Raw genomic sequence first — 26,494 nt, 5'->3', positions numbered from 1 at the left:
CCTAAATTTGGAGCGTTTACAACTTAAAATTAATACAGCTATTTGCTGAAGTTCAGCTATACTTTCCCTGGAAAATACACCAACAACATAGGAAGCTACAGTGAAATATCGATCGGGGCAGTGTTGCAGAGATGCTTTTAAGATAATAAGAGGGAGAGTACCCTGTGAAGGGATCAATACGAAGGGGAAGTGAGGAAAAGAGAGGTTTCTCGCCACACACCACAGATCATCCATAATGAGTTGATGTGTCAATACTTGGGCGATGGCTCTTCACGTGGTATTGATCTCTGAATCAGGACCTGTGCTAACTTTACACCATGCTTAGTATTGCAAACTGTTGGGATACAGGTCAAACCTAGTGGCCCCCTCAAAGTTAACTTGGCAGTCCCCCCCCCCCCCAAAAAATAAAATACAAAATAAATTAAATTAAATTAAATCAGAAACAATGTAAAGTCATCATTTCATCGTGCAGGTTACCGTTACATCATTATCATACCTAAATTCACCTGTCAACTTGTTTGTACCCAAAATGACCATTCGCCCCACCGACTTCAAATTCAACACACCAGTTGCCAGTGCCACACCACCGTCGGACGGACCCACGGTTGTCCAGAACCGCCCCAAAAAGGCCTCTCCCCGGGCTCTGGACAGGGCCCCTGACCAGGATCCATAAATGGAGCTGGCCTGTTCTGACATCATTCTGATGTCTGCATATACTCCACATTTGGTCATGCCTGACAAAGAACTCCATATATGGGCATAAAAGGGACACAGACACATTTCCAACTTGCATCGTTCCAAGTAGGCCAGTGCCCAAAGGGCACCGCTGTTGTGAACCCACGGGCACTGCTCTATAATTATCCTTCTTAACCCTAGAACAATAAAAACATTTTTTGTTACACCGTAAACACGGGTATATTTTACCCAATGTATGGCAACTTGAGGTACTTTAATATTTCATCATGACTTCACGAAAAAGCAAGAAATAGATATAGGGAGCCCAGGTGCAAAATCGGTGAAAAACGTGCATATATTATTTTAAACATATTCCTAAAATAAATGTAGTACCAGTACAGTAAAGTATAGTTGCACCGCTCAGTTCACACAGGTGTGATTTTTATATCTACTATCCACTAGTTTTCAACACTTTTCATATCAAGGCCCATTATTTATTCGACATTTGAGCGCCATGCACGGACCACCATTTGATGAGATTTAGCCTTTCGGACCCAATATTTTTAATATTTTGTTGTCGTTGGATAAGATTTGTCCACCATGCTGTATTGGTACCATAGGAGAGATGACAGGCAAACGTTGATCCAAATAAAAAATCTTCTAGCCTACATTCTCCATGTGTAGTCTTCTTGTACATTAACTGATGCAGACTGATGCAGATCTGAACTTGGAAGATACATTTTGATAGTGAACACTGCCCTCTTGTGGTGGTACTATAGTGAGCATCCCCAAAGTAAAAAATAAAAAATCCATTGGTACATGAGAGTTGCATCCTTGGAGCCAGGGGAGCAATGAAAGGATAGGGACCAAGGGAAAAAGACGTGAATGGAGCTGATAGGGCCGAGGGGTAGCTTAGCTACATGGACAAGAAGAGATTCCCTTCCCGGCATTTATTGCCATGGTGATTAAAGGCAGATAAAGGGCAAGTCAGAAAGGAAGATTAAGATGATTGTGCATGCAGTAAGAAGATTTCTGATGTGTTGGATGTCAGTGGAGAGGTCCGAGAGGATCTGATTCATCTGAACATATATCCTCCTGACTCCTGAGTCCTGCGAGATAACAAATGCTATATTCTTATGAAATACAAATAATGATACATAAGATATTCTATCAATTAGCATTGAGCAAGAACCGAAATTATCCACAAATCCATGCCCTTGGCCAATTGGTGACGCTGTTTTCCCCGCACCGCTGATTTACAAACGTAGAAGGAATACTGCGGAAGTGGGGTTGTTTCCTCTCAGACACATGTACACAAACCCAAACTCGACAGACATGAATACTTCGGGGTTCAATGTTTCAGCAAACAACGGCCAACAAGACAACAACAATTCGATCACAATTGACTCGGAATCGGCCGATGAAGTAAACGAGTTCTGCCCTGGTTTTAAGGACGTGGATGCGTTCGTTAAAGTAAGTACTAAAACCAACGGTCTCTGCATTGAGTGCTGGAGCTAGGCAACGTGGAGAGCAGAGGGACAGGCTTTGCTGCTGGGTCACACAGTATAGCCCCTTTCGGGACCATAAGTTTACCTTTTCTGTATTTGGGACGTCGGTACCGACGTACCAAATGCAGAAAAGGTCAACTAGGGTCCCGAAAGGTCACACAGTGGACTTGCCTTTTATTGCCATCATGTAATAAGCCATCTGGTGAAACATACAGTAATAATATTATGTTATTAAAATCAATGTAACGTAAAGTAGAGCTGATCTATTTGATCAACACGAGTTGCCCCACATCTCTCAATGAGGCGCCAAAATCCCAAATGATATGTTGCATTGTAAATACATGCTGTATATTTGAAGCAACTTTAACGCTATCTGGTACGTAGAATCCCCCCCACCGCCCCCCCCCCCTTTCCCCCTCACTGTATGTTTCTTTTCCCTTGTTGCTTCCTTTATGATGAATTCCTGTTCTGTTCTTTAACTATATAGAAGTGTCTATTTGTACGTCTCTAAATGTTTTGATGAATTGAACATGGTGGACCCTCTTGTAAACAAGTGTAATGCTTAATTGGGTCGTCCACTCACAGTTAACAGTCTTTGTATTGAGTTTGTGCTTGAAATGTACTGTAATTCTGCAAACTGTTAATACATATTTCAATCAATCAATCAATCAATCAAAGAGTTGCAATAATAACCTTGACAGCTCCTTCATCCAAACAGAAAAGTCCTATCTGATTGTATTCAACTAGGTTAAACTCACCAACATGGCAGCTAAGGAACGCTGGGAATGGGATTAGCTACTTTCTGTCGATACATTCCGTGCAGTTGATGAGGTTTTGACCCAAGAGTTGGGACTGGAGTTCGGAAGCGCTTGTTAGAAATCACCACCTCTGTGTATATATTGCACATAATGCAGGAGGCTAAATGGAACCTGCATGGAATTTTTATTGGCAAAGTAACTAAGTACCTCATAACATTTCTACTCTAAGGTGGATTTTTGAATGGTGCAACCACTCCAAGGAACAGCAATGTGTGTCTGTCTGTTTAGAGTTACCAACAGGTGACAAAGTGGCACTGTTAAGTTTCACCTAAGAGTTTCACTGCACAGGTGCATGATGGGAAGCTGAGTTTTTAGTGTTAGTGTAACACCAGCACAGAGCACAGTGCAGTACAGATACTACGGTGTAGCACATGCAAAGGTGCATGATGAGAGGCAGTACAGTAACAGTACAGTACAGGCTACATAGTCCGTCAGCCAATACTCGGACAACCAATAGTCCGACAAGGCGACAACCAATAGTCCGACAGCCAATAGTCCCACAGCCAAAAGTCAGACAACCAATAGTCTGAGTCTGACACCCCAACAGCACCACTCCATTCAGACAGGTCTGATTTTAATGAAACAAAAAATGGACATATACAAAGAGCATAACCCTGACCCAAGCTTTCCTTGCAGCTGCAACATGAGTTTAACATAGTTTAATAGAGGGTATGCGTGTGACATCATCATACCTGGAAGTTATGCGGGAACGCCCACTGAGTGGAAAAAAACTACCGGTACTGTCTGGCCTTGACAGCCCATACATCCAAACAGAAAAGTCCTGTCTGATTACATTAAACAATGTTAAACTCACCAACATTGCAGCTGTACGAAAAGCTTGAATTATCCTCTTTCTATCGGCAAAGTTTTTGTTTCATGAAAATCCACCATAGAAACGCAGGATGGTTGAGTGTTTTCAACGAGCGCTTCCAAACTCCAACACTCCATGCTGCTCAATGTTTTGCCACTCAGTCTAGATGAGGGGGGCGTGTCCTGATGGGGAAATCATGCATGTGCATACTCTCTATAGAGCGTCGCAGTCCCGCCCCCTCGAGAGACCCGGAAAAGAAATCGCCGTTCATTTTCCTCATAGACTTTTCAGAAAGTATTTATTTAAAGACGTTTACGCCACCTCCCCCTGGCCAGCCGGGGCGCCTGATGGAGGGGAAAGGAACTGGTCGGAATAACGTGTCCCTTCCACGCGCTACGTCCGGCCGGGGAAATTCCCCTCGGTCAGGTGAAAAGAAGCAGCTTGGACTCCTCATGCATAGAAGGAGGCATGAGGTCAGTCCGCTGCCCCCCCAGGTTGGCAGAGGAAGTGTAGTGCCCAGGATTACATTAGATAATTGGCACTGGGTGAAAAGAAAACTGGGTTACAAAATCGTGGGATAAAAAGAAAAAAGGTTTATGCCGCGGACAAAGCCAACTTGGATCATGACAATAAACACAATGTTTTCGGCCAAACAAATAATTTGAAAGTAGAAAAAAACGGCAGTTTACAACACTTTTTTTGTTGTTTTTCTTCTTATAAATTATTTGAACGGCCCAAAACATTGTGTTCATTGTCATAATTTGTCACGATCCGAGTTGGCTTTGTCCGTGGCGTAACCGTCTTTAAATAAATACTTTAGGAAAAGTCTATGAGGAAAATGCATTCAGATTAATTTCCTGGGCCACTCATTGTTCTGAAAGGGGGAGGGACTGCGACGCTCTATACACTAGGACTTTTCTGTTTCGATCGTGTTTGGTATTGCAACTCCTAGATGACAGATGGCATCTGATGATGATATCTGAGTTGCTTGCGGCTAGTTGATTACATGTTGATTGTATGGTGAACCACCAATGTGTAATCTCATCTTCACTCACCCGTAGTATGGATTGGGGACCGTATTATCAGCCACCAAAGCATCCGCCGGTCTTCCTCAAACAGGAGATGATGTTGATTTCTATCGCAGCTTCCCTGCGTTCCAGGAGTTCTGTGAAACTCAAGGAGATAGACTCCTGCATTGGTGAGTAGGCCTGTACGATTCATGACTTGTTATGCTAAGACCAAAATAGTTATGGGTTAATAACCCATAGTTTTCTGACTAAATTGGATGTTAAACAGAAGATTCAGGACATTTTCTTTAACTCTTTCCGTATCTTAGCATGAGTCAAATTATGCACTACCATGGCTGCAGATCTCGCATGAGAGACCGGGACAAACTGACTGCGTTGGAAGAACGGCTTGACCTGGTGGTGGACTCCAATGATGCCATCCTTGAACGAGCGGTATGAGCAGGAACACCAGACCAGACATATTTGAAATGGTGGAATTATGAAAAAATGTCATGGCACCCTTTGCCGGGTAGAGCTTTGTGCTTTTGAACATTTTCATGTCATGGATCGGGTCTTCATTGACCACTGAAAACTACTACTTTGAAAACCACTGCTTTAGACTATAGTATAGAGTGGACTATATATGTTTTTTAGATAACATGGCTGTTAAAGGTGCAATATTTTATCAAGGGGCCCATCATTCCTTGCAAATGCCCTACGTGTGATCTATGGTTCCTGTTACTTTTGGTCTGTGATAGCTACTTGGATTATAAAGTCTTATTTCCTGTGAATGATTTCCAGGGGATCCTGCTTGATGAAGCTGATGGGGTGAACAGGGGCCAGCAGCCTGTCATGCCTGCAGGGTTTCAGACTCCGAAGGTTGTTGTGTCCAGCTGGAATCGCAAGGTTGGCTAATTAAAATAAAAAATAAATACATCTCATAATTTCAGAGAGAGCAGGCACTGAACTGTTTAGGCATGCCAGCTCTTGAACTAAAACAGTTGCAATTTTGGGGCAATAAATATGCTTGCTATTCACAGTTTTTATTTCATTTAGAGTTAGGTTTGGGTTAGTTAACAGTTGTCAGCAATGTTCTGCCATCCAATGCCTTAATGATATATCATTTTTTGCTTTTATTTGATCAGAGTTCAGAGCCTGGACGTGGTTCTGAGACATACAGATTGCTCCATGCCAAGAATATTATCAGGCCTCAGTTCAAATTCAAAGAAAAAGTTGACAACAGCAACACCCCATTTATTCCCAAGATCTTTGTGAAGCCAAATGCAATCAAGCCCCTTCCCTCATGTAAGCCAAACTGTTGTTTATTTATTTTTGTACCTGATGTCGACCTTCATTGCAACAAAGATATAATAACACCCATATGCTTTCTGTTTTGAGAGATTGCGCCAAAATCCGTTCAACTGATTAATATCTTTGTGGTTCTTCAATTGTAGATTTCACCAACAAACAAATACGCAAAGCGAGACCTGAGGACTTGGATGTGCCGGCTGCGCTGGCTGACATGATTCATCAGCAGAGAACCCAGGAACATGTGGATGACATGTAAGACACATGGGGGTGGGGTGCATACTGTATAAGGAAACACATTGGCAGGATTCGAACTGTCATATAGACTTAGTTAGACAGCAGTCTCCAAAAGCTTTGTGCAACTATAGACTGAGGACAATATATCAGCTTTTTGTGGAAACAATTAGAGTTTAGAGCCGTGGTTTCCAACCATTTTCATGTCCAGGTCCATTCGGCATTTGAGCCACGGACCAACACGTTTTTAGCCTCTCAGAACCAAAACTTATTAGAATATTTTGTTGCCGTTAAGGATACGATTTTGTCCACAATTCCATGCTGTATTAATGTGGTGCCAGGCAACGTTGATCAAAATAACAATTCTTCTACATTCTCTAATTGTGTACACTTCTTGTAAATGAAGTAATGCAGGTGTTTAACAATAATTTAACTCTTGAGTGCATGAAATTAAACAAGTACATTTTGTTTCATTGTACACTACACTCAAGAGTGCTCTAATAAGGGTCCATTTGGTTATCAACTCTCCCATAATTTTGCTGGGGACCACCTGGAACGAACCCCCTCAAGGACCACTGGTGGTCCCCGGATCACTGGTTGAGAACCACTGGTTTAGAGAGTTCTGCATTGCAGAGCCAGAGATTGCAGTGGCCAGATTGGTTTCTAAAGCTGTAGCATTTGTTAGTTAACGGCAGTTCAACTATGAAAATTGCTATTAGTCTCTAGACATATCCATAGCTGGAGATCTCCGATCACCTCGCAAACGATACTATGTACATACGTATATGGAATCAGGAATAGTGGGTCTCACATATACAGTATTACTGTACACATGTTTCACTTATTTCTCTGTATAATGTCAACTTTAATGTCTATCTTAATCTTTTGATTTCCCCTCCCCCCCGCCCCACTGAACAATGAACATCCCTATCCATGTAGGTTTGCACACCCGTACCAATATGAAATAAACCATCTGACAATACCAGAAAGCCTTCTGTCAAAGCCCGAACCACAGGTAAATAATTAGATATAGAATAGTGATAAAGGCATTACAGTCAACAGTCTAGTAATCCTTAATTTCCCAGTATGAACCCCTGATACATTGATTATTTCCAGATGTACAAACCATTAGATGAGACCAAGTGCTCCTTCGTGGACACACTGGAGGAGCTGGTGGCTCTAAATGAGATGTTGTGCAAGGTGTCAGAATTTGCAGTGGACTTGGAGGTACAAGAACGTGGACATGTATTGCATTTGCTTGGCAGTCAAATTGACTTGCGTGAGATAATACAAGAACTTAATGATTTTGGCTAAACTAAAGTGATGATAGATCATTTGCTAGTTGTATTGTATTACTTATTTATAGATGGTAATGCTGGCTATATTAAATAACATTTGGCGATGCATTAAATGTTCAGTATATTGTTAATATGTCAGTTTTCTATAATTGTTGACAATTGCAAACTAAACCAGTCGCATACCGGCGTGCATAGCTGTGGAATTTACTTTCAGAACATGAGACGTAACATCACTGCGTTTCAGACATTGATTGTGCATGTTGAATGTTTTTCTCCCCTCCCAGCACCACTCTTACAGGAGTTACCTGGGCATCACCTGTCTGATGCAGATCTCAACCAGAGAGGAGGACTTCATTGTAGACACCCTGGAGCTCCGCAGTGAGATGTACGTCTTGAACGAGTCTTTCACAGACCCGCACATTGTCAAGGTAACGGCATCCCCTTCCGTCCCATCCCTTCTCCCCATAGTGCAATTAATACTCTACGAGTCTACCTAATACTACACCTGGAAACTTGTGTTTCCATGTGTTTTTCTGTATAGAAAAGGTCTACATTACTGCTAGCATGTAGACCTAAAGTTTGGTATGGTGGAAATGTTGAGCCTTTCCTAATCAAATACGTTTTACATAAGATGATGCATCACCATTAAATGTCAGACCCTTTACATAAGATCCAAATTACTAGTCCCCCCCCCCCTGTGGGGTTATATACAGCATAGTACCAAGTCTTAATGATTGCCTTATTTTGACCAGGTATTTCATGGTGCCGACTCTGACATCGATTGGCTCCAGAAGGACTTTGGTGTGTATGTAGTCAATATGTTTGACACACACCAGGCGAGCCGTGCTGTTAACCTGGCCAGGAACTCTCTCGATCACCTGCTCACACACTACTGCAACGTGGACTCGGATAAGCGCTATCAGCTTGCTGACTGGAGGGTTCGGTAGGTAGATTGGTCCTTGTTCATGTCTGGCTGTGTGATTTAAGATTGTACTTAATTCTCCATTTTCATGGAAATAGGATTTGTGACCAACTCTGATACAACATACAAACACTTACCAAACGACAACAAAATCTCCCAGTGGATCCACTGGCAGTGTGCACAAGGCATTTGGTACTGGTCATCTGTCCAACAGTTTGAGAGCTTAGCTACACCCACACACACACACCAAAACATTATTGACGATTAGCCTCCTGCAGAGTCACGGTGTAAAGGCTTCAAAAGACTCGCACATTAACAAAACAAAGAAAATTATATTGCAGGTTTCAAACAAGGTTTGAAGATTTAATGCTTTGATAGAAATGTAAAACACAATTGTTTTCACTCCTCATACGACTATGTGCCACCCTTAACCCATTCTGACCGGGCACCCATTTTGGTGTCAGCATCATGTTATGCTTTAGCTATTGAAAAATAGCAGATCTACAAGCTCATATCGCGCCACCGAGTGGCGCGATATGAGCTTGTAGGTCTGACAAATGTCAGGACTGACATTTTTTGAATCTGATCTCAGGTCAGAATGGGTTCGTCAGACCAGTGTGTGTCCAGTGGAAACCTCGTATGAATCTGATCTCAGGTCAGAATCGGTTAAGTGGCATGTGTCTGTCTAGTCAAAGTGTCCTTGAGGAACACACTGAACTCAATCATTGTATGTTGTTCTGGATGAAGACCTGTATTAGTGAAGTGGTACAAAAATAAACCCAACCAAAATGATTTCTGATTCGAAGGCATGATTGTGAAGTATTAAGGATTGTGTTGTCATTTGTTCCTGCAGACCATTGCCAGATGTGATGTTCCAGTATGCTAGGGCTGACACTCACTACCTCCTTTATGTGTTCGACCGTCTGAGGGTGGATCTGTTTGAATTCAACCACGGCCAGCCTGGCCTCCTGCAGAGTGTCTGGAATAAGAGCAGAGACCTCTCCCTAAAGGTCTAACATCTCTAGCAGGCTTTCACCATGCACCCATAAACAGACACTTTAAAAAAAAATGAAAACCCTGAAAAAAAAGAACCCTCCTCCCCCACAAAAAACAACATATCAGATCTACAAGCTCACAACGTGTTGCATTATGATCTATTGTGAGCTTGTATTTTGGGCAGTGGTTCTCAAACTCCCCATTTTAGCGACCCCACACTTTATAGTGCAATTTCAATGTGGAAATAAAGAATGTCTCGTAATAAAAGCTACAATCCCATTTTTTTCCGTTTCTTAAAACGTGAATGCGGTTCCCAAGGCTCCTTCGTGCGGCCCATAGTTTGAGAACCGTTGTGCAACAGGATGATCACAGATCTCTACATACAGATAGTCTGGTACACTGGTTAAATTCAATGAATGGGCTAAAGCTATGTAGAAACGAGGCAGAAAAGGAAACGAAAAAGCAGAAGGCATAGGTTTGTAAGCACTGGTTTTCTATACCGTTGAAGTCCTTACATTTAGATTTCCCCACGCATATCGGTAGGAGGAGATCTCTGATGTTCTGGCTACGTGAGACTAGGGCTTAATTTAGTGATTTACAGATTTACTTTTATATTTGCTAAATCTATCCTCATAACCATATAACATTCTAAACTAACGTTCTCCCCCAAACACCCTGCAGAAATATATGAAGCCAATCTTTACAGAGGAGTCGTACTTGGACCTGCAGAAGAGGCAGAAGAAGGCATTCAACACACAGCAGTTGACAGCCTTCAGATTGCTGTTTGCCTGGAGGGACAAGCTAGCCAGGCAGGAAGATGAGAGCACTGGGTAGGCTGCGGAAATTGACGGAGCAGCTGTTACATCAGCCTGTTAGAGCTACTTTCTAATTCAAATTTCATTTCTAGCAGAATTGTATATACCGTCGCTGAACATACAGAAACCTTGTTTGTCCATAACTTTGACTTTTCAGGAAATGTGTGCCAATGCATACTGTAGTGTTTAGTTTGTCAACAACATAATTGTGTAAACACATTTCATTGGTTAAATATTTATTAAAACCCACAGACTTAACCACTTAGCATCCCTTATTTTGGGCATGACATTGTAGGCGAACATCTTTCAAATAAATTCAAACTTAAAAAGAAAGGAAAATAGATCTGGAATCTCAACATGTCACAAAGCAACATGTGAGCTTGTAAATCAGCTACTTTTGCATATATTTAGGGAAAATTAAAAAATATATGAAATATGGAGATGCAAGGTTTCTGCCCAACAGTTGTGATAAATAATGCTGCCTGACAAGAACCTGACATGAAACCATGCAATCTTAGGATGTTTCAGCATCAAAGCTTTCCGGAGCACTGCTACGGTACTTATGTTCATTTATATGCATCTCTCCTCTTTAGATATCTCCTGCCTAATCATATGATGACCAAGATATCTGAAGAATTGCCTAAGTAAGTTCATGCAATGTCTAATCTTTCCACTGAATGTCTATACGTAGCTACTTTAGTTTGTGTTTGGTTTGGTCACACAGCATATGGTTACTCTAGATTCCTCAGCCCTCTTAATTGCCATATGTTGTCTGTTTCATTACTTCTTGTATAGGGTAGGGTTTAAGGGATTCCCTCTTAATGGTCCGATTCCTTAACGGTTCCTAGGGGGTTCCAAATGGAATCTCAGTTATGATGGTCCTAAAATAATCCAAGTGATAAACCTGTTCCGGAAAATGTTCCAAATGCGTTTCCTCCCTTTTGGATCCGGTTCTGGATCCCAAGCCTAGTATGTGGTGTATCTTTTTATTTAATTTTTTTGAGTGTTTATCACTCCTGTGATCATAAACTTATGGTTTGTGTTCCTTCACCCAGAGAGCCCCAGGGAATCATTGCCTGCTGTCACCCTGTCCCACCGATGGTGAGGCAGCAGATTACTGAGCTCCATTTATTGGTAATGCAGGGCAGGGATATGCCTCTTCTTAAGGTGAGCAATGATCTGTGAAAAGCATTGTTTTTACATCCGTAATGTTCTTTTACTGGTTTACTTTAATTTATGTCGCTTGACAATAACGGCAGCTAGATAAAATAAAACATGCTTTTGTTTCTTCTTCAGGCTGAAATTGTTGCTCAGAAGAGCAAAGGACTCACGCCAATAAAGAAGGTTTGTTGAGAAATGTATATCATTGATTTTGATAAAACAATTCTTCCCTGAACATTTGTAATGCAATTACATGCACATTTAATATTTTATAATACTTTTACAGCCAGAGAATACGTTGTTTGGTCCTCATGATACATCAAGGGAGACGGAAAGTGAATTCCCCATCTTTTCTTCACCACATGGTACGAAACGCAGGACTGTACTGTATATGCAGTTTGTGTTGGTGTTAGAAATCCAGGAAAACTGTTATTTACACAATTTGTTCTGAATTAATATTTCGATAACTGACATTCATGCTGTTTTCAGAACTACCTACCAAGGAAGGAATGCTGTTTGCCTATGAGGAACAAGAAATGGAGATTGACACAAACAAAACTGCTGGTCTCATTGCAACAGCCACAATCTCACTTTTTGAGGTAGAAAATGGCTACAAAGTGACGATGCTCCATTTTTCTGCGACTTATTAACAAATAAATGTTGATTCTTGTGTATTTGTCATCCTTTGCAGGAGTCAAATAATGACCAAGCTTCCCTCACTGTGGCACAACAGAAAACCAACCGAATTATTGAGTCTTTCCAAAACCCTTTTAGAATGGTATAACTTTGCCAGAGATTACTGTTGATGTTTGAAAAGATGTTGTTGCTGGTTGGACTAGATGATTAATGCTGTTGGATTTTTTTTTTGTCCTGCTTATTTTTAGTATTTACCCTCCAGTGATGTGCACGTGAACAAAACTGCCAAGTTGGATCCTTCTACAAAAGTATACGAGGTAATCCAAGAACTCAATTCAGGATACATAATCACCATCAAAGAAATCAAAATTCTCATTGGTGAAAGTTGTGTTCTCTTGTACACAATTAACCATTATATCCTATAGAAAACCTTGTATTTGCTTGCAAGCAGACATTTGATCAGAGTGGGTTTATTCTTTTAAAATGATGGACATTTATTTATGGACCCCTTCATATACTTGAATGTTGATTGCTCTACCATCTGATATTAATAGATCAGTAAAAGGTGGAAACTGCAAAGCATTGAGCAGCAACAGCGGGAGATGGAAGCCAAGAAGGCGACAAAACAAAAAGCAAGGGAGCTTGCAAAGAAGGTGGCAGGTATGGAGCATTAAGCTGCGTCAAAGTCTGGTAAGCATAAGCACGCATGTTAACAGCCTTCATCATACTGTTCTGTTCTTCTACAGCGGAAAGGAAAAAAACCAAAGAGACCTACCAAGATTCTCTACAGGACGTTGTTACTGTCCGACAACAGGCTTCTGTAAGTAAATCATCTTCTGTGTGACATACTCTTTGTCCTCCAATAAATGTGGTATTGGCAAATCCAAAATGGGCTAATCTTTACAAATGTACAACTTTTAGCTAAGAATGCAAGAAGTTATTCACATAATATGCCACACTTGGTTGAAAGTGTCAATATGTGGCCTGGGCCGGCCTAGCGGTTCGGGCACCTAGGCTGCTAAGCCTGACAGTGTGTGGACTCAATATGACGCTGTGACGCTATGATGCGTCTAGTTGGTGAAATATAGCCATCAGAAGGGATTGATCCTGGAGCAGCTTGGACAGTCACATTTTTTTATTCAGGTGCTAGTACAAAAATAAATTACTGACATTTCGATCTTCCTCAGAGTCATACTGGAGCCCTACAATGTACAAGCGTTTACCGTTTATTTTCTCTTATTGTGCACTGATCTCCGATCCGAGCACCTGCCCGATTTGACGTTTGGGATGTGCATGTCCGTCCTTTTCTTGTTTCACCAACCACTATTCAATCAACTTTTTTCGTCTCGTCTTCTTTCAAAATTATTTTTCAGTCTGCAAAATCAGGAGGAAAGAAAAGAGAGAGGGTCGCCAGTGAACCTGGGGAGTCGACTCCAAAACCCACTAAGAAACTGATGAAATCTGCCGCAAAGACACCTGGAAATTCTGACTTGACTCCCCAAGATGACTTCAAACCCTTCAACTATAGCCAATCAGACCTCAAAGTCTTTGCTGGTAAGAATATTAAAGCTGTCAATTTTTTTTTCTTTTCACACTAGGGTGACCAGACGTTACGGTTTGGCCGGGATTGTCCCGATTTCAAGCTGTGTTTCCAGAGTCCCATCAATTATTTCTAAAACTCTGTCCCAATTTTCCACATTCACTATCAAATTGTCCTGTTTTTCAGCAACTAACATTGTTTTCAGCAGTTGCATAGACATTTATCATGTTCTGTTAATGTTAACATCTGCTCATCATCGGTTGTACATTGAGTTTCTGATTGGTTTAGGTGATGTGTGTCAATCGGTCATTGCCTGTATGCAATGACTATGGTGCAGTGTTCATTTTGTTGACTAAGACTAAGGTGCTATTTACACGAGGATGGTGTTCATATAAAACGTCAAAATAAAGTATCGTTTGCTGCTGTCATTTAGACGAGAACCGTGTTCTCAGGAGGTGAAAACGCAACAAAGTGAAACCGCCTCCCAGAGTGGAAATCTTTAGAACACCGTTTCCTATGGTCTCCATATAAACAGGCAAAACGGTGAATCCGCAAAACTTATGGCATCATGGCTCACGTTGGCTCACAGCGCATATGTTTATTACATTGATGCAGAGCCATATCATTATGATATAATGGAGTTCCTGAACAAGCCTCCCTCCTCGCCTACAAAGTGATGCTCATCAGCGATGTTGAATGTAAAACCATGATGTAAATAAAAAGCCTTGTGATAGACGGCAGCCGCGGCAGCAGCGTTTATGTAGCCTAATGTATTATAAAATATATACCATCCCGTGGCGCGCCCAGAGCCGTGTTGCGCAGGCTTGCGTGAAGGTTTCTTCTTCTTGTACGTGGGGGACCTGTCTATTTGGCAGCCCGTTATCGCCACCTAGCGACAGTATAGCATAATAGCACATCATATCATAACGTGTGCGTTCTCGTGTAAAGGGTAAGAAAAAATGAGAACGCAACGGGACTTTGACGTGTTATATGGAGATGGTCGCCGTCTAAAAGAGGCCTAAGTCGACTAAGGTTTTTCAGAAGACTAAATTGGACTAAGACTAAATGGTGTGTTATTCAAAAGACTAAGACTTAATCTTTTCTGGCAAAATTAACATTGCATTAAGACTAAAGACTAAGTCTGACTGCGTATATGAATGGCTGTGCATGAACCTGCGCATTCATTTAAGCGTCCCGGTTTGGAGGGCTCAAAATATATTCACTCTACTCTACACTCAGGACTTCAAATACCTGTGAACAAGTGCAACACCTATAAGTGCCACAAGGTGGAAACATTTACATTTCTATAAACCATTTACTGCAAATTCAATGGCTCGTAATTTTCTGAGGGGTCAGAATTATTATTATTATTCTAACAACACGCATAACTATACAAAATGTACAAATAAGACAATTATATTCATATTCATGTAAACCAGGAGAAAACTGCCATATAGCAAAATGGATATCTAAAAGGGGTATTGGGCTGTCAGGCCGTCAAGAGACTAGGCTAGGCTACAAGATACCCAAATCAGCTAAGTGGAAACACAGTGGAAAGTCAGAGATCTCTAGAAGAGCATAGCTCTCATATACAAGTCTTCATTTATTCCAATGGAATATAGGGAGCCAAGACTGTGTATAATCATCACACATCAAACATTTCTTGGCAACTCTCCTCTTGGTGTTATTCCACTTTTTCAATGGTCTGAAATTGAAGTGAGGAAACACTGTTCTGGGGACATTCTTCTGTCGTATGAATGATTTTAGTCATTACAAAGCCTAAACCAGGGGTCCTCAACTAGAAATGATGAAGGTCCACAAATATTTTTTTGAATAAGACCGAGGTCCGGTCCCATGCGCGGCATCCATCGGAGAGCGGGGCTCTATGCCCGTTTAGTATGGTCAAGCCAAGCTTATACAAATCAGATCGCCTTCCACACAACCAATAATGGGGTGCAGAGTACAGGCCCGGAGTGGAACTCCAAATCAGGCCGGGAGTTATACGCCCTGGCAGGCCACACTGCGCGCGCGCCAGAATTTTGGGGGCCCTTGGGGGACATTTTGGGGGCCTTTGCAGCAATTTCACATGAGAAATGTACCATCTGATGTTATTTATATTAACTTTTTTTTTTTTTTTTTTTTTTTTTGGGTGGTCCGCAAAGGGACCGCGGTCCGCCAGTTGAGTACCCCTGGCCTAAACTGACACCAGATGCTATTTTATCAAAAGGGAATAAAAATATCCACCTGCATAAATGAATGTAAACTATGCAGAATATCTCCCTGACTCCCTTTATAAGTTAGTAAAGGGTTAAATATTACTTATATTAATTAACACAAATATAGAAAGGTTGATGGGATTTTTCAATGGAGAAAAAAAAAGTATTACCAGAGTGTGGTTTTGACGTCGGCACTATAAAGGGAGATAGGGCTGTTTGTGACAAGGGGGTCACACTCAAAGTTGTGGTTGAAAGCTGGCCATATAACATCTGTCTTTTTATAATATAAGCTGTAAAATAATTGTATTGTTCCCCATTTTGTTTTCAAGGTGCCAAATCAAAGGACAATGGGTCACAATTTGACCCAAACAGGGAAGGCCATGCGCCCAGGAAAAAGGTAATCACAATACTGTAATTGCACACATTTCTCACACACGCACGCACGCACGCACACACACACACACACACACACACACACACACACACACACACACACACACACACACACACACGCACATATATTTTTTTATTTAATATCTCCAATCTCTCAATTTATAGTTTAGCATCTATTTTAAAAGGTGAAAGGGATAGATCACTTTTGTTTTGTTAACAACCATATCATTTGAAATGATCATCATGCATTTTTGGCCATTCAGAAAACCCCTAAAGGACATAAATCTGATTCATCCGCTGGAAACCGAAGTATGACCTACATGGCTGGAAAATCTGACAGGTAAAATATTATGTGTAACTACATGCCAATAAATTAAATGTCAAATGAGTGTTAGTAAATGTGCGACTACATTCCAATTATGTTTACAATTGTTAATTACGCTTCAGGTTTTAAAGTTATTTTACATGAAAATCTATATATTTTACTTTAGGATACTTTCTTGGAGATGGATTCCAATGTAACTGCCGTTTTCTTTTCACAGGGGTTTCCGACACAGCTGGCCCAAAAGATAGATTAACTCTTCAATACAGTTAATATACATATTTTTCTTTCAATCATTTTTTCTCAAAGCCCTTTTGATGCTTTGTATTGTTTTTTGTTTCCTTTCGAGATGATTGTCAGTGTTTATTGAAGTTCGGCATGTATTTTTGATTTTATGGAATAATGTTCCATGTAAATAGACTGGTTGATACATAAAAGTCTGGTGGGGTGGGGTGATATTTTGATAACACAAACATTTTGTTAAGATGTGAAAGCTCTAGTCTGATTTGTGATCATTGCTTTATAGCGGGGTGCCCACACTTTTTTGAGTTGAAAGCTACTTTAAAAATGACCAGCTCAACAAGATATACCCATCCCAAATATATTGCTGAAAATAGTTTAAATATGGAATAGCAACGCTGGCGGATATAAGACAAATGCAATAGAGTGGGAGAAATGGAATAGGTAGTTCTTTTTTCTTTTTTAATTTGTAATGCTATACTGAGGTTTGTGCACAGCACCTTCAAGCTTAGCCCCTTTCGGTAGCCTTGGTTACCTTTTCTGAATTTTGTACGGCGGTACCCTAGGGTCCTTGATCGGTTATTCCACTCTCCGTAGGACGCAGATTTACATACTCTGTTCACGGAGAGCCGCGCCGCTGCTTGAGTGTTGGTGAGATGTTTCAAAGATGCATAACAGCTATAGGAGACAACGGAAACGTGTGTGAACGAGCGGTAATCGGAGTTGCCGTTAAGTATTTTTAATATATATTTTTTTATTTTGCTTCGCTGAACTTCTCTCTTCCTTGACTTCCTTACTGACTTCCCTCCCGAGCGGCGACTAGCTAGCTGCACGTCCTAGTTACTGCCTCTGATTGGCCGACCGCGTACCGTACATGCAGGATGTTTATAATGCTGTTGTGTTGTGGGAGGTGGGACATGGGAAGTGAGGAAGAGAGAATTTCAGAGAAGCCAAAACTTTAAAAAAAAGATTAAAGTAAAAAATACTTAACGGCAACTTCCATTTCCGCTCTTTCGCACACGTTTCTGCTGTCTCCTATAGCTGTTATGCATCCTTGAAACATCTCACCAACACTCAAGCGGCGGCGTGGCTCTCTGTGAACAGAGAGTATGTAAATCTGCGTCCTATGGAGAGTGGAATAACCGATCACAGACCCTAGGGTACCGCCGTACAAAATTCTGAAAAGGTAACCGAGGGTTCCGAAAGGGGCTACTTCAAGCTTAGCGTTTGAGCTGACAGGCCCTTTTTGATGTCAATCAATAGTCACCATAATTCGAGTGGCAGATCTGCCAAATATATATATTTTTTAATACTTAAATTGAATATTCTTTAGGGCATGGCATGTGATCTACCTCAGAGTTCACACCCTTTGTTTTCCCTGGCACCCCTGCTATATAGTGTTTGCAGGGGTCACCGTCTACCCATCTCTCCAGCTCTTTACTAAACAGAAAATACACTTTCAGTTGAGACACCAATTTCATCCAGACAGAGAGAACCAATTTATCAGCTTCAATTTTGTCTATTTATTTTTTATTGTTGGTCATATTGAAGTTCAACAAGCATTTTCTATTTTATGGAATACTTAACCATGTAAGCCTAGGTTGATGCTAATGTTCATAACCTCCTTATTAAACACAATTTTAGACAACAAAAATGTCTGCTGTTCAAGTTAACACTTTTAAAACATGTGGTGCATGATTTCTAACCAGTAGAGCTGAGAATGAAGTCTTTCCTTATATTTTAATCATAGTACACCTGAATTCCCTTCAGTGTGGATTGTGGAAGTTCCAATCAAAATACTGGTTGCAGAAGTTTGGAAAGGCTTTTTATTCTATTTTGACATTAAGTTGATTATTTCTTGGCATCAATCTTTTGCAATGCACATACAATAGCAGTTAATGTCAGTTTTAACAATTTTATTCTACATGTTTAGAATTCATAATCTCAACAAAATACCAAGGATTGTAGCCTACACTGTCAATCATCTGCACTAGTCTGTAGCAGTGTAACCTCGCCCAACAGGCTTTCTTTCCACCACCTCGGAGGAAGTAGCAGTGTGGGCTGGGTATCCAAGTTCCAAATTTCAACTATGAAATAAAGGACTATGCTTAGTACACTTAGCGCAAGTCTATGATAGTCACCCCCATTGATTTCCCCTTGGTCCCAGTCCACACAGGGCTGCCTCTGAAGTTCCCGAACTGTAAAAACTACAAGAAAACACATTGAGATTCCGTGCTTTTATTATCGATAGATTGTGTTGCATTTTCTAAACTGAACCCTCGTCTGGTTCTGACAGACTGGTGTTAGTGTGTGCAGGCTCAGGCTGGGTGGTGTGTGATAATCCGCTTGAATATTCCTTTGGTACGGCGACTGCGGCGGCGGGCCCGGGTGAACAATAACGCGACACGAGACAGTAACCACGCTAAAGGTTCACAAAGTTTATTACACAAATAGGAACATAGTGCTGGATCATAATGACGTGACAAGATATGAGACAGAAACGTGACATGATGCTGACTTAAATGCAGCAAAGCTGACCTTGCTGGCGCTGAGATGTCTCGTAGCCTATCGATAAAGTATGCTACAGTACAGGCAGTACACAATACATATCAAGTAGGCTACACTGTATCTCAAGTTCAAGTACACAGACTTAGATGTACATGGACAACTCATATAACAGATGGATGACCGGGTGCGTTCTAGCCCCATATGTTCCCTCTCCCTACGCTGAGCGTAGGGAGAGGGAACATATGGGGCTATAGGTGCGTTCCGAAATTCACTCTTGAGAGCGCTGCAGGTGCATGGCTCAGTCAGAGAGCACTGTTCTCTTCTGACAGTCATCGTGGTTGCAGCTTGTTTGGTGATGGACAGCGTTCAACGCGCATCTACGGGTGTAACAAAACGGGTAAGAAGTTCATTTGAATTAATCCTAAAAGATAAAAAATTGCAATTTTGCAACCTTATTATATAAATGAGCTTTGAGCATACTCTGATCATTTTGTAAATTACATGATATAAGAAGATTCTTATTACATTTCAGAAGGATGTTTATTCATAGTCGACAAGAGTCAGATACAGTTGTACTATTGACACACACTGACATACAGTGGCACTTTCACGTGGTGACAACAGCAGGATAGTTGTGTGAAGGCAAACAAACTATGCGCTCACGCTTACTGCATTGCCATTGGCTAATACAACTTGATCTGACGTCAGCGTCGCCCTATTCGCTAGAATACGAAGCATGTATGGTTGAGTGAAACGCCCAAGTGAAGTGTCACACAGCACAGTTACTTGCTTTACTCGCATCACATTGTTGCCACACAAGCAAACCCCCTTCGAAAAAAAGACTGCGGTCGTCTTTTAGTAATAATGGACAACATAAAAGATGGGTGGTTTACGGAGACGTGCACGTTGTGGCCGGGACAAGCAATGAGCCTTCAAGTGGAGGAGGTCCTTTATCACAAGAAGTCCAAATTCCAAGATGTAATGGTCTTTAAGAGGTCAGTACTTTGGCTAGTCAACTAGCCACTACGCTAACTATTAACGTCAGTTAGCAATTTAGCAGCCGGTACTTCTATACCTTTGCTGAAGTTGCTTAACTTTATTTTTGACAGTCGTTTGTATGCAAAATCACTCTATCTAGTGGCCGATACACATCGATAGTGTATTTATGTTAGCTTAAAGCTCCAGGCAACTCACTAAATGAGTCAGTCAGTATAGTGACAGCTGCTGCCTGCAGTGGCTATGAAAGCATGTGCTAGCGAGTCAGCAAAAACAGTATATGTATATTACATAAGCATACTGGCTTAGATAAGCTGCCTATGATCTATGCATGTGGTCTCTCGACTCTCGATCACGTTGTGCTCTGTACATGTTGCAGTAAAACCTATGGAAACGTTCTGGTGCTGGATGGCGTCATCCAGTGCACAGAGAGGGACGAGTTTTCCTATCAAGAGATGATTGCCAACCTTCCCATATGCAGCCATCCCTGTCCCAAGAAGGTATTTTATTTTGTTACCAACAGGGTAATTGTGTGTATCTGATCTAACAATTGATCTCCTTAACCTGTTAAAGTAATTTGTTATGATGCACTGGTGGCTGCTGTCCTCTTTGCAGGTGTTGATCATAGGCGGTGGAGATGGTGGTGTGCTGAGGGAAGTGGTGAAACATCCACTGGTTGAGACAGTGATTCAATGTGAGATTGACGAGGTGTGTGTTACCAAATTACCATCGACAATGTGTAAAGCTGCATAATTTCCCCAACGCTTCATCTTGAGTTTAGCCTTCAATGTTATTTTAGTCAGTATCTGACATGAACAATGTTGTTTCTGTCTTCATGTCATTTGCCAAAGGACGTCATCAACGTATCAAAGAAATACCTACCAGGGATGGCCAAGGGGTTCTTCAGTCCAAAGCTCACCCTTAATGTTGGAGATGGGTTTGAGTTCATGAAACAGAACCAGGATGCCTTTGATGTAATTATCACAGATTCATCAGACCCTGTGGGTAAGTTATCAACCAGAACCAGTGTTTCCCATGTGTGTGCTTTCTTTGCAATGTTGTTGTAGTTGGTGTGTATATCTGCTATGGTTTGATCTGTTTTTTGTGTCATAGGCCCTGCTGAGAGTTTGTTCAAGGAGTCTTACTATCAGCTGATGAAGACGGCCTTGAGAGAGGGTGGAATTCTTTGTTGCCAAGGTGAATTTATACCACAGGGATTATTATTATTTTTTTGTAATTGAGAAATAATGCTGATCATGCAGGGTGAAGGAACAAGACAGTTTATTATAAGAATATCCTCACAGCAGGGCCTAACAGCCTTGCTTGCTAGGCTGAAGCCTCCACACCCATGGGCATAGCAAAATGCCTAACCTGGGCATGGCAAAAATATGTATTATATAACTGGGGTAACACCTTTGTTGTTAGAGTGAAGACCTTCGCCTGGGGCTATCTTGACTTATTAGTGTTGTCATATTTCCAATTCCTTGATACAACTTAACCCACAACAATTGATCGATACTATGACCCTCATTAACGCAAAACACGAAATCACCACAAATTTTGGCATTTATCATTCCAGCGTGACTTTGAAATTTCGGGAGCTGTCGTAGGCTTTGTCCTACACCTGTTTTTCTGTCGACAAGCGGAGCAGCATTGACTGACAGGCTGTCACCAGCATCTAAACATCACTCCTAAAAAAGGATATTTCCAAGTGTACAAGCAATTAAAATCGTGCAAATTAAAAACAAAGTTGCAAGTTATGTGCAATCTCCTTGTCACGTCCTCGTTTAAAGATAAGGGGACCGCATCGGCCATCACGACTCGGGAGATCGGAGAACCCTAACCCAACCAGCCCACCACCACCAGTACCACACACGTTAATGTTTAGGCTACGCATGAATATAATTGACAGCCCCAGCCACTGCAGCCAGGCTATCTATCTGTCATAAACATACTCATGGTGTCACGGACCACAGTGATGGACGGGACAGGGATGCAGCTAGGACTTGAAAACAGCAGCGTGCGTCTACTCTGCGGCTGTCGCGGGCTGTGAGTCTCAAGAGTGCGGTTGGTTATTCAACAACGTATGTCGACGGGACGCAGACAACGCGTAGCCTATGGCTATATATTATTTAATTCATGGTTCACAGGTTCAGGTTTTCGTTCACTAATATATCTTGTTGTATATTAAATGAATACAGACTTTAATACTTTATTATACAACAACACACAGTGACAGTTGGGCTTGCACGTTGCGTATGTACGTGCGTGGGGTGGGGAGGGTGAGGCGGACAGCGGGGCAAGCGGGGGAAACTTTTATTGGCTTTCCATCATAACTATGCTTTCCATACATTGTTTTGTCGTATTCCAGTTGTTCATGTCGCAAAAATGAGGGCAAGGCTTGATTTTATAGAGCGTGCCAGATTGATTTCAGCTGTCACATTTATCAATGCTGAGACCGAAATTACGCAAGGATCAGTTGTTTACAATCACTTGATAAATTCTGTGCTGAGTTGAGCGTATGCCAAAACCCATGCAATTTAAGGCAGCATTGATAAATTAGGGCCTTTGTGCGTGGGCACACACCCTTCTGTATCTAATGCGACAAATGGATAGATGCCCACATGCGTGCATGCACATGTCAGTTATATAACAGACAAAGTAGCGCTTTAGGCAGAAGAAAACCCAAATACAGGTCCCATTGAGTAATTCCTGTACTTACAATCCAACTTCTAATGGAGAAAGAGAGCTTCCCTGGGTTTGCCTTTCCTGACAAATAATCCTAGTGTCTTCCCCTTTTGTCAACAGCAGTGGCATTAACTAAGTCATGGCTTAAATTATTGCCTAAACTTGTCTTTTTCTATTCAATGGTGAATGTGGCTGTCTCTCCCATGGATAGAAAATAGATGCCTCATTGGCCGCTGCAGTTCCTTGGAGACAAGTGGTGTGTGCCGAAGACGTGCTGCGTCGCTGCCACTCAAATGAATACTGGCCAATCACAGCACGTCTTTTCCGGGACTTATCAATTCAATCCAAAGGAGCTTTATTGGCATGAAAAAACAAACAACGCACCATTATGTTCCTTGGCCGACATGGAAGCTTGGCAAGCTTCTGCTATGCTTACATGTTGCCTACTCTCGAGATACACAAGCCCCAGAGCCTTTTTATGTCTATGTCTCTCCTACCTACTAGACTTTATTTTATATTTTTTATAGAGGGACAGAAAGTAGGCTAACAGGAAATGGGGAGAGAGATGGGGGGGGGGGGGGGTGACATGCAGTAAAGGCCGTCGGGATCGGGAGTCGAACCTGCGGCACACTGCCAGACTGGATTAAAGGCCAAGGTGCCTGGACCGCTGAGCCACGGCCCAGGCCTAGAAGACAGTTACTGACAGAAAATGGCACATTCTGTGTATTTCTGCAGGAGAGTGTCAATGGCTCCATTTGGAGCTGATAAAGGAGATGCGGACCTTCTGCAAGAGTCTCTTCCCTGTGGTGGACTACGCGTACTGCACCATCCCCACATACCCCAGTGGCCAAATTGGCTTCATGCTGTGCAGTAAAAATGCTGTGAGTGTTTTTGTGTTTTTCACCATTTGTCAACCATTGTACACTTCACTGGCTTATCTATAAACAGCAAAGGTTTAAGGACTGTCCATACCAAGAAAAATAAAGATTACTATGGATGTAATTTTAATAAACTAAACTCAAGTGGATGGCTATATGCCCATGAAAACATCAGTATTTAAAGGCCTTTTTGTTCAACCAATCATGTTAAAGTTATTATTCATGGTGTGGAACGGCCTTTAAAGTTAAACAGTTTGTAATGCAGTTAACTACACTTTTTGTGTTGACCAATGGAATAACTGAGCTTGTTTTTGTTTTTTTTAATTAGGAGACAAATTTCCGGGAGCCAGTGAGAGAGCTATCGAAAGATGAGGTGGAAAGTATGAACCTTAAATATTACAATCCTGGAATCCACAGAGCATCATTTATACTCCCAGAGTTTGCAAGAAAGGTATATGTTGGTGGCACTATTAGAAGTAAATTAATCAATGTAGTAGGTTGTAAATGAACTTCATGCTTACAGTGGTTGCTAGCTCAGTGTTTCCCTAGAATGAAGTTGTAACAGCGGTGGTGAATATTTATCTCACGCACGTGTGTCTTTGAGATTGACGGGTATCGTGGAGGCACAATGGCCCTCTCTCCAGGGGAAACAACAACGACTTTTTGTATACATGATTATGGATCTTCCAAATGTTTAATTCGTAAACGTTCCCTTGCACATTCGAATCTAAAAAAACATTACATAAACATTTAGCAGTGGCACTCATGTTTCAACAATATTCAACAGCGTTTTGAATGCATATAGGGGAAACACTGTAGCGTGGCTACTCATATCTGCAGCACATGCTGAACTTTGTATCTTCTTTGTATCTTGACAGGTACTCAGTGAAGCTTGAGTGGCAACAAAGATCCTCAACCTCGCTCTCTGACAACAGAAGCTCCACCTTGTACTACAATTGCTGCACCTCCTCTCCAAACACTCAACACTGTCCAGTGGTACTGGGGGGGGAGTAGGAGGGAGGACCTGGTGACTATTTTATGATACAGTCCTGGGGGGATGCTGGGCCTTACAGAGAGTGTTAATTCCTTCCAATGCTTCCCTCCTTCCAGTCTTACATGCTCTTTGTATGTATTTATTTGTTTCAGTAGATTGCATCGTTTATTTCCCTCACTCCTGTAAAGAACAATGTAGTGGTTTGGGTTGAGTGGACACAAAACGGCTGTCATTGCCAGACATTTAAAGCAACGTGCTCTTTAAATCAGCCATTAGACAATACTTCACAGACTACATTTCATATTGGTTATTGTGAAGAGAGAGAAGTTTTTCCTCCAGTTAATTTTGAACTTCTACCAATATGAAAAGCAAAAATCTGTCTGAAATGTATAGTGCCTGAGATTTGGTTGTTCCAATTGCTGAAAGGTAAACATTGCTATTGTGTGCCTCCAGGCAAATAGAAGAAAGCTAAAGGTCTCATTGTTGAGGATGTTTTGCTTCTAAAATATCAATGCCGTAAGCACCACATATTAATTACTTATACTACATAGTATATTAATTTTGTATGGAGAGTGATACTTTACTATATAAATTAATTTACCCACTACTGACCACAGGAACATTGGCATATTTTGGCCCCAGGGAGTTTTCTTTTTCTTACTAGAACTTCTCAAGTATCTGTTGTAGTATCATATTAAGCCTTAAACTGAAGGCTAAATAATGATACATTCTTGAGCTAGACATTGACATTGAGCTAAACATTTTCAAAACTATGCCTGGTTTTGGTGTTTGTAGAGGATGGGTCCTGTTTGAGATTTATGTGATAAGAGAATAGTTAAGTCACAAATGATCTTCATGGAGTACAATGGTTGTAAATCCACAATGAATTTATGTAAAGAAATTGTCATACCTGAGCAAAGAGATCATGTTTTTTTATATGAATTAACTGTAATAAATAAATCAATTATGTAAATTGCGGTATGGTAGACCAATTCAAAATTTGTTTTTTTATAAAGACTTGAAGGTAGTCAGTTGTTTTAAAATCATTCAGCAGGGGTCATCAACATGTCCGTACATGTCTGTGGCACTTTAAAATTATTTCTTTACAAAAAATATTTTCTATAATATATATACAGTACACGCGCACACATGAATCTTGAATGTGTTTGAATAATTTTGAAGACTCAAAAGTTGGGATGACATGCTCAATATGTTGATGAGATTTGTGTTATTTATGTGATTCCTGTACCACGTACGTGACGTCTTGTGGCATGTGAGTCAAGTCAACGGTATAACCAGTGGAAAAGAGAAAAACATGGCATGTCTTTTGAGAAGGAGCACCAAGGCAAAGGACAGCAGAACTGGGCAAGTAAAGCAATTTTTTGTCATTTGAGAGAAAACGTTTTAAAGTGTCCAATAGTAATAACTAAATTATAATAACACTCAATAAGCATAATCCATGGAAACCCTTGATCCACAACCTCACCATCAGACCTCACCACCTCTAATCAAAAGCATAAAACTATTGTG

General features: G+C 41.2%; 1 protein-coding gene across 1 annotated transcript; it reads left to right on the top strand.

The window, feature by feature from the left end:
* Positions 1 to 1,989: 1,989 nt before the first annotated feature.
* On the top strand, positions 1,990 to 25,937 carry srm (spermidine synthase). Its single transcript, XM_083769674.1, has 32 exons — positions 1,990 to 2,148; positions 4,874 to 5,010; positions 5,149 to 5,272; positions 5,621 to 5,725; positions 5,965 to 6,124; positions 6,274 to 6,382; positions 7,301 to 7,376; positions 7,478 to 7,588; positions 7,944 to 8,087; positions 8,412 to 8,602; positions 9,435 to 9,591; positions 10,259 to 10,407; positions 10,986 to 11,036; positions 11,448 to 11,559; positions 11,689 to 11,736; positions 11,840 to 11,918; positions 12,043 to 12,152; positions 12,245 to 12,331; positions 12,438 to 12,506; positions 12,744 to 12,849; positions 12,936 to 13,009; positions 13,563 to 13,743; positions 16,275 to 16,342; positions 16,602 to 16,678; positions 20,191 to 20,403; positions 20,784 to 20,904; positions 21,020 to 21,112; positions 21,256 to 21,409; positions 21,518 to 21,601; positions 23,828 to 23,973; positions 24,299 to 24,421; positions 24,849 to 25,937. The coding sequence occupies exons 1-32, from the start codon at positions 2,011 to 2,013 to the stop codon at positions 24,864 to 24,866; spliced, it is 3,615 nt and encodes a 1,204-aa protein (XP_083625800.1). The 5' UTR covers positions 1,990 to 2,010; the 3' UTR covers positions 24,867 to 25,937.
* The last annotated feature ends 557 nt before the right edge of the window (positions 25,938 to 26,494 follow it).

Source organism: Protomyctophum parallelum (assembly GCF_964188405.1).
Source record: "Protomyctophum parallelum genome assembly, chromosome: 7".
NCBI lineage: Eukaryota > Metazoa > Chordata > Actinopteri > Myctophiformes > Myctophidae > Protomyctophum > Protomyctophum parallelum.
This window is presented reverse-complemented; position numbering and strand designations above follow the sequence as displayed.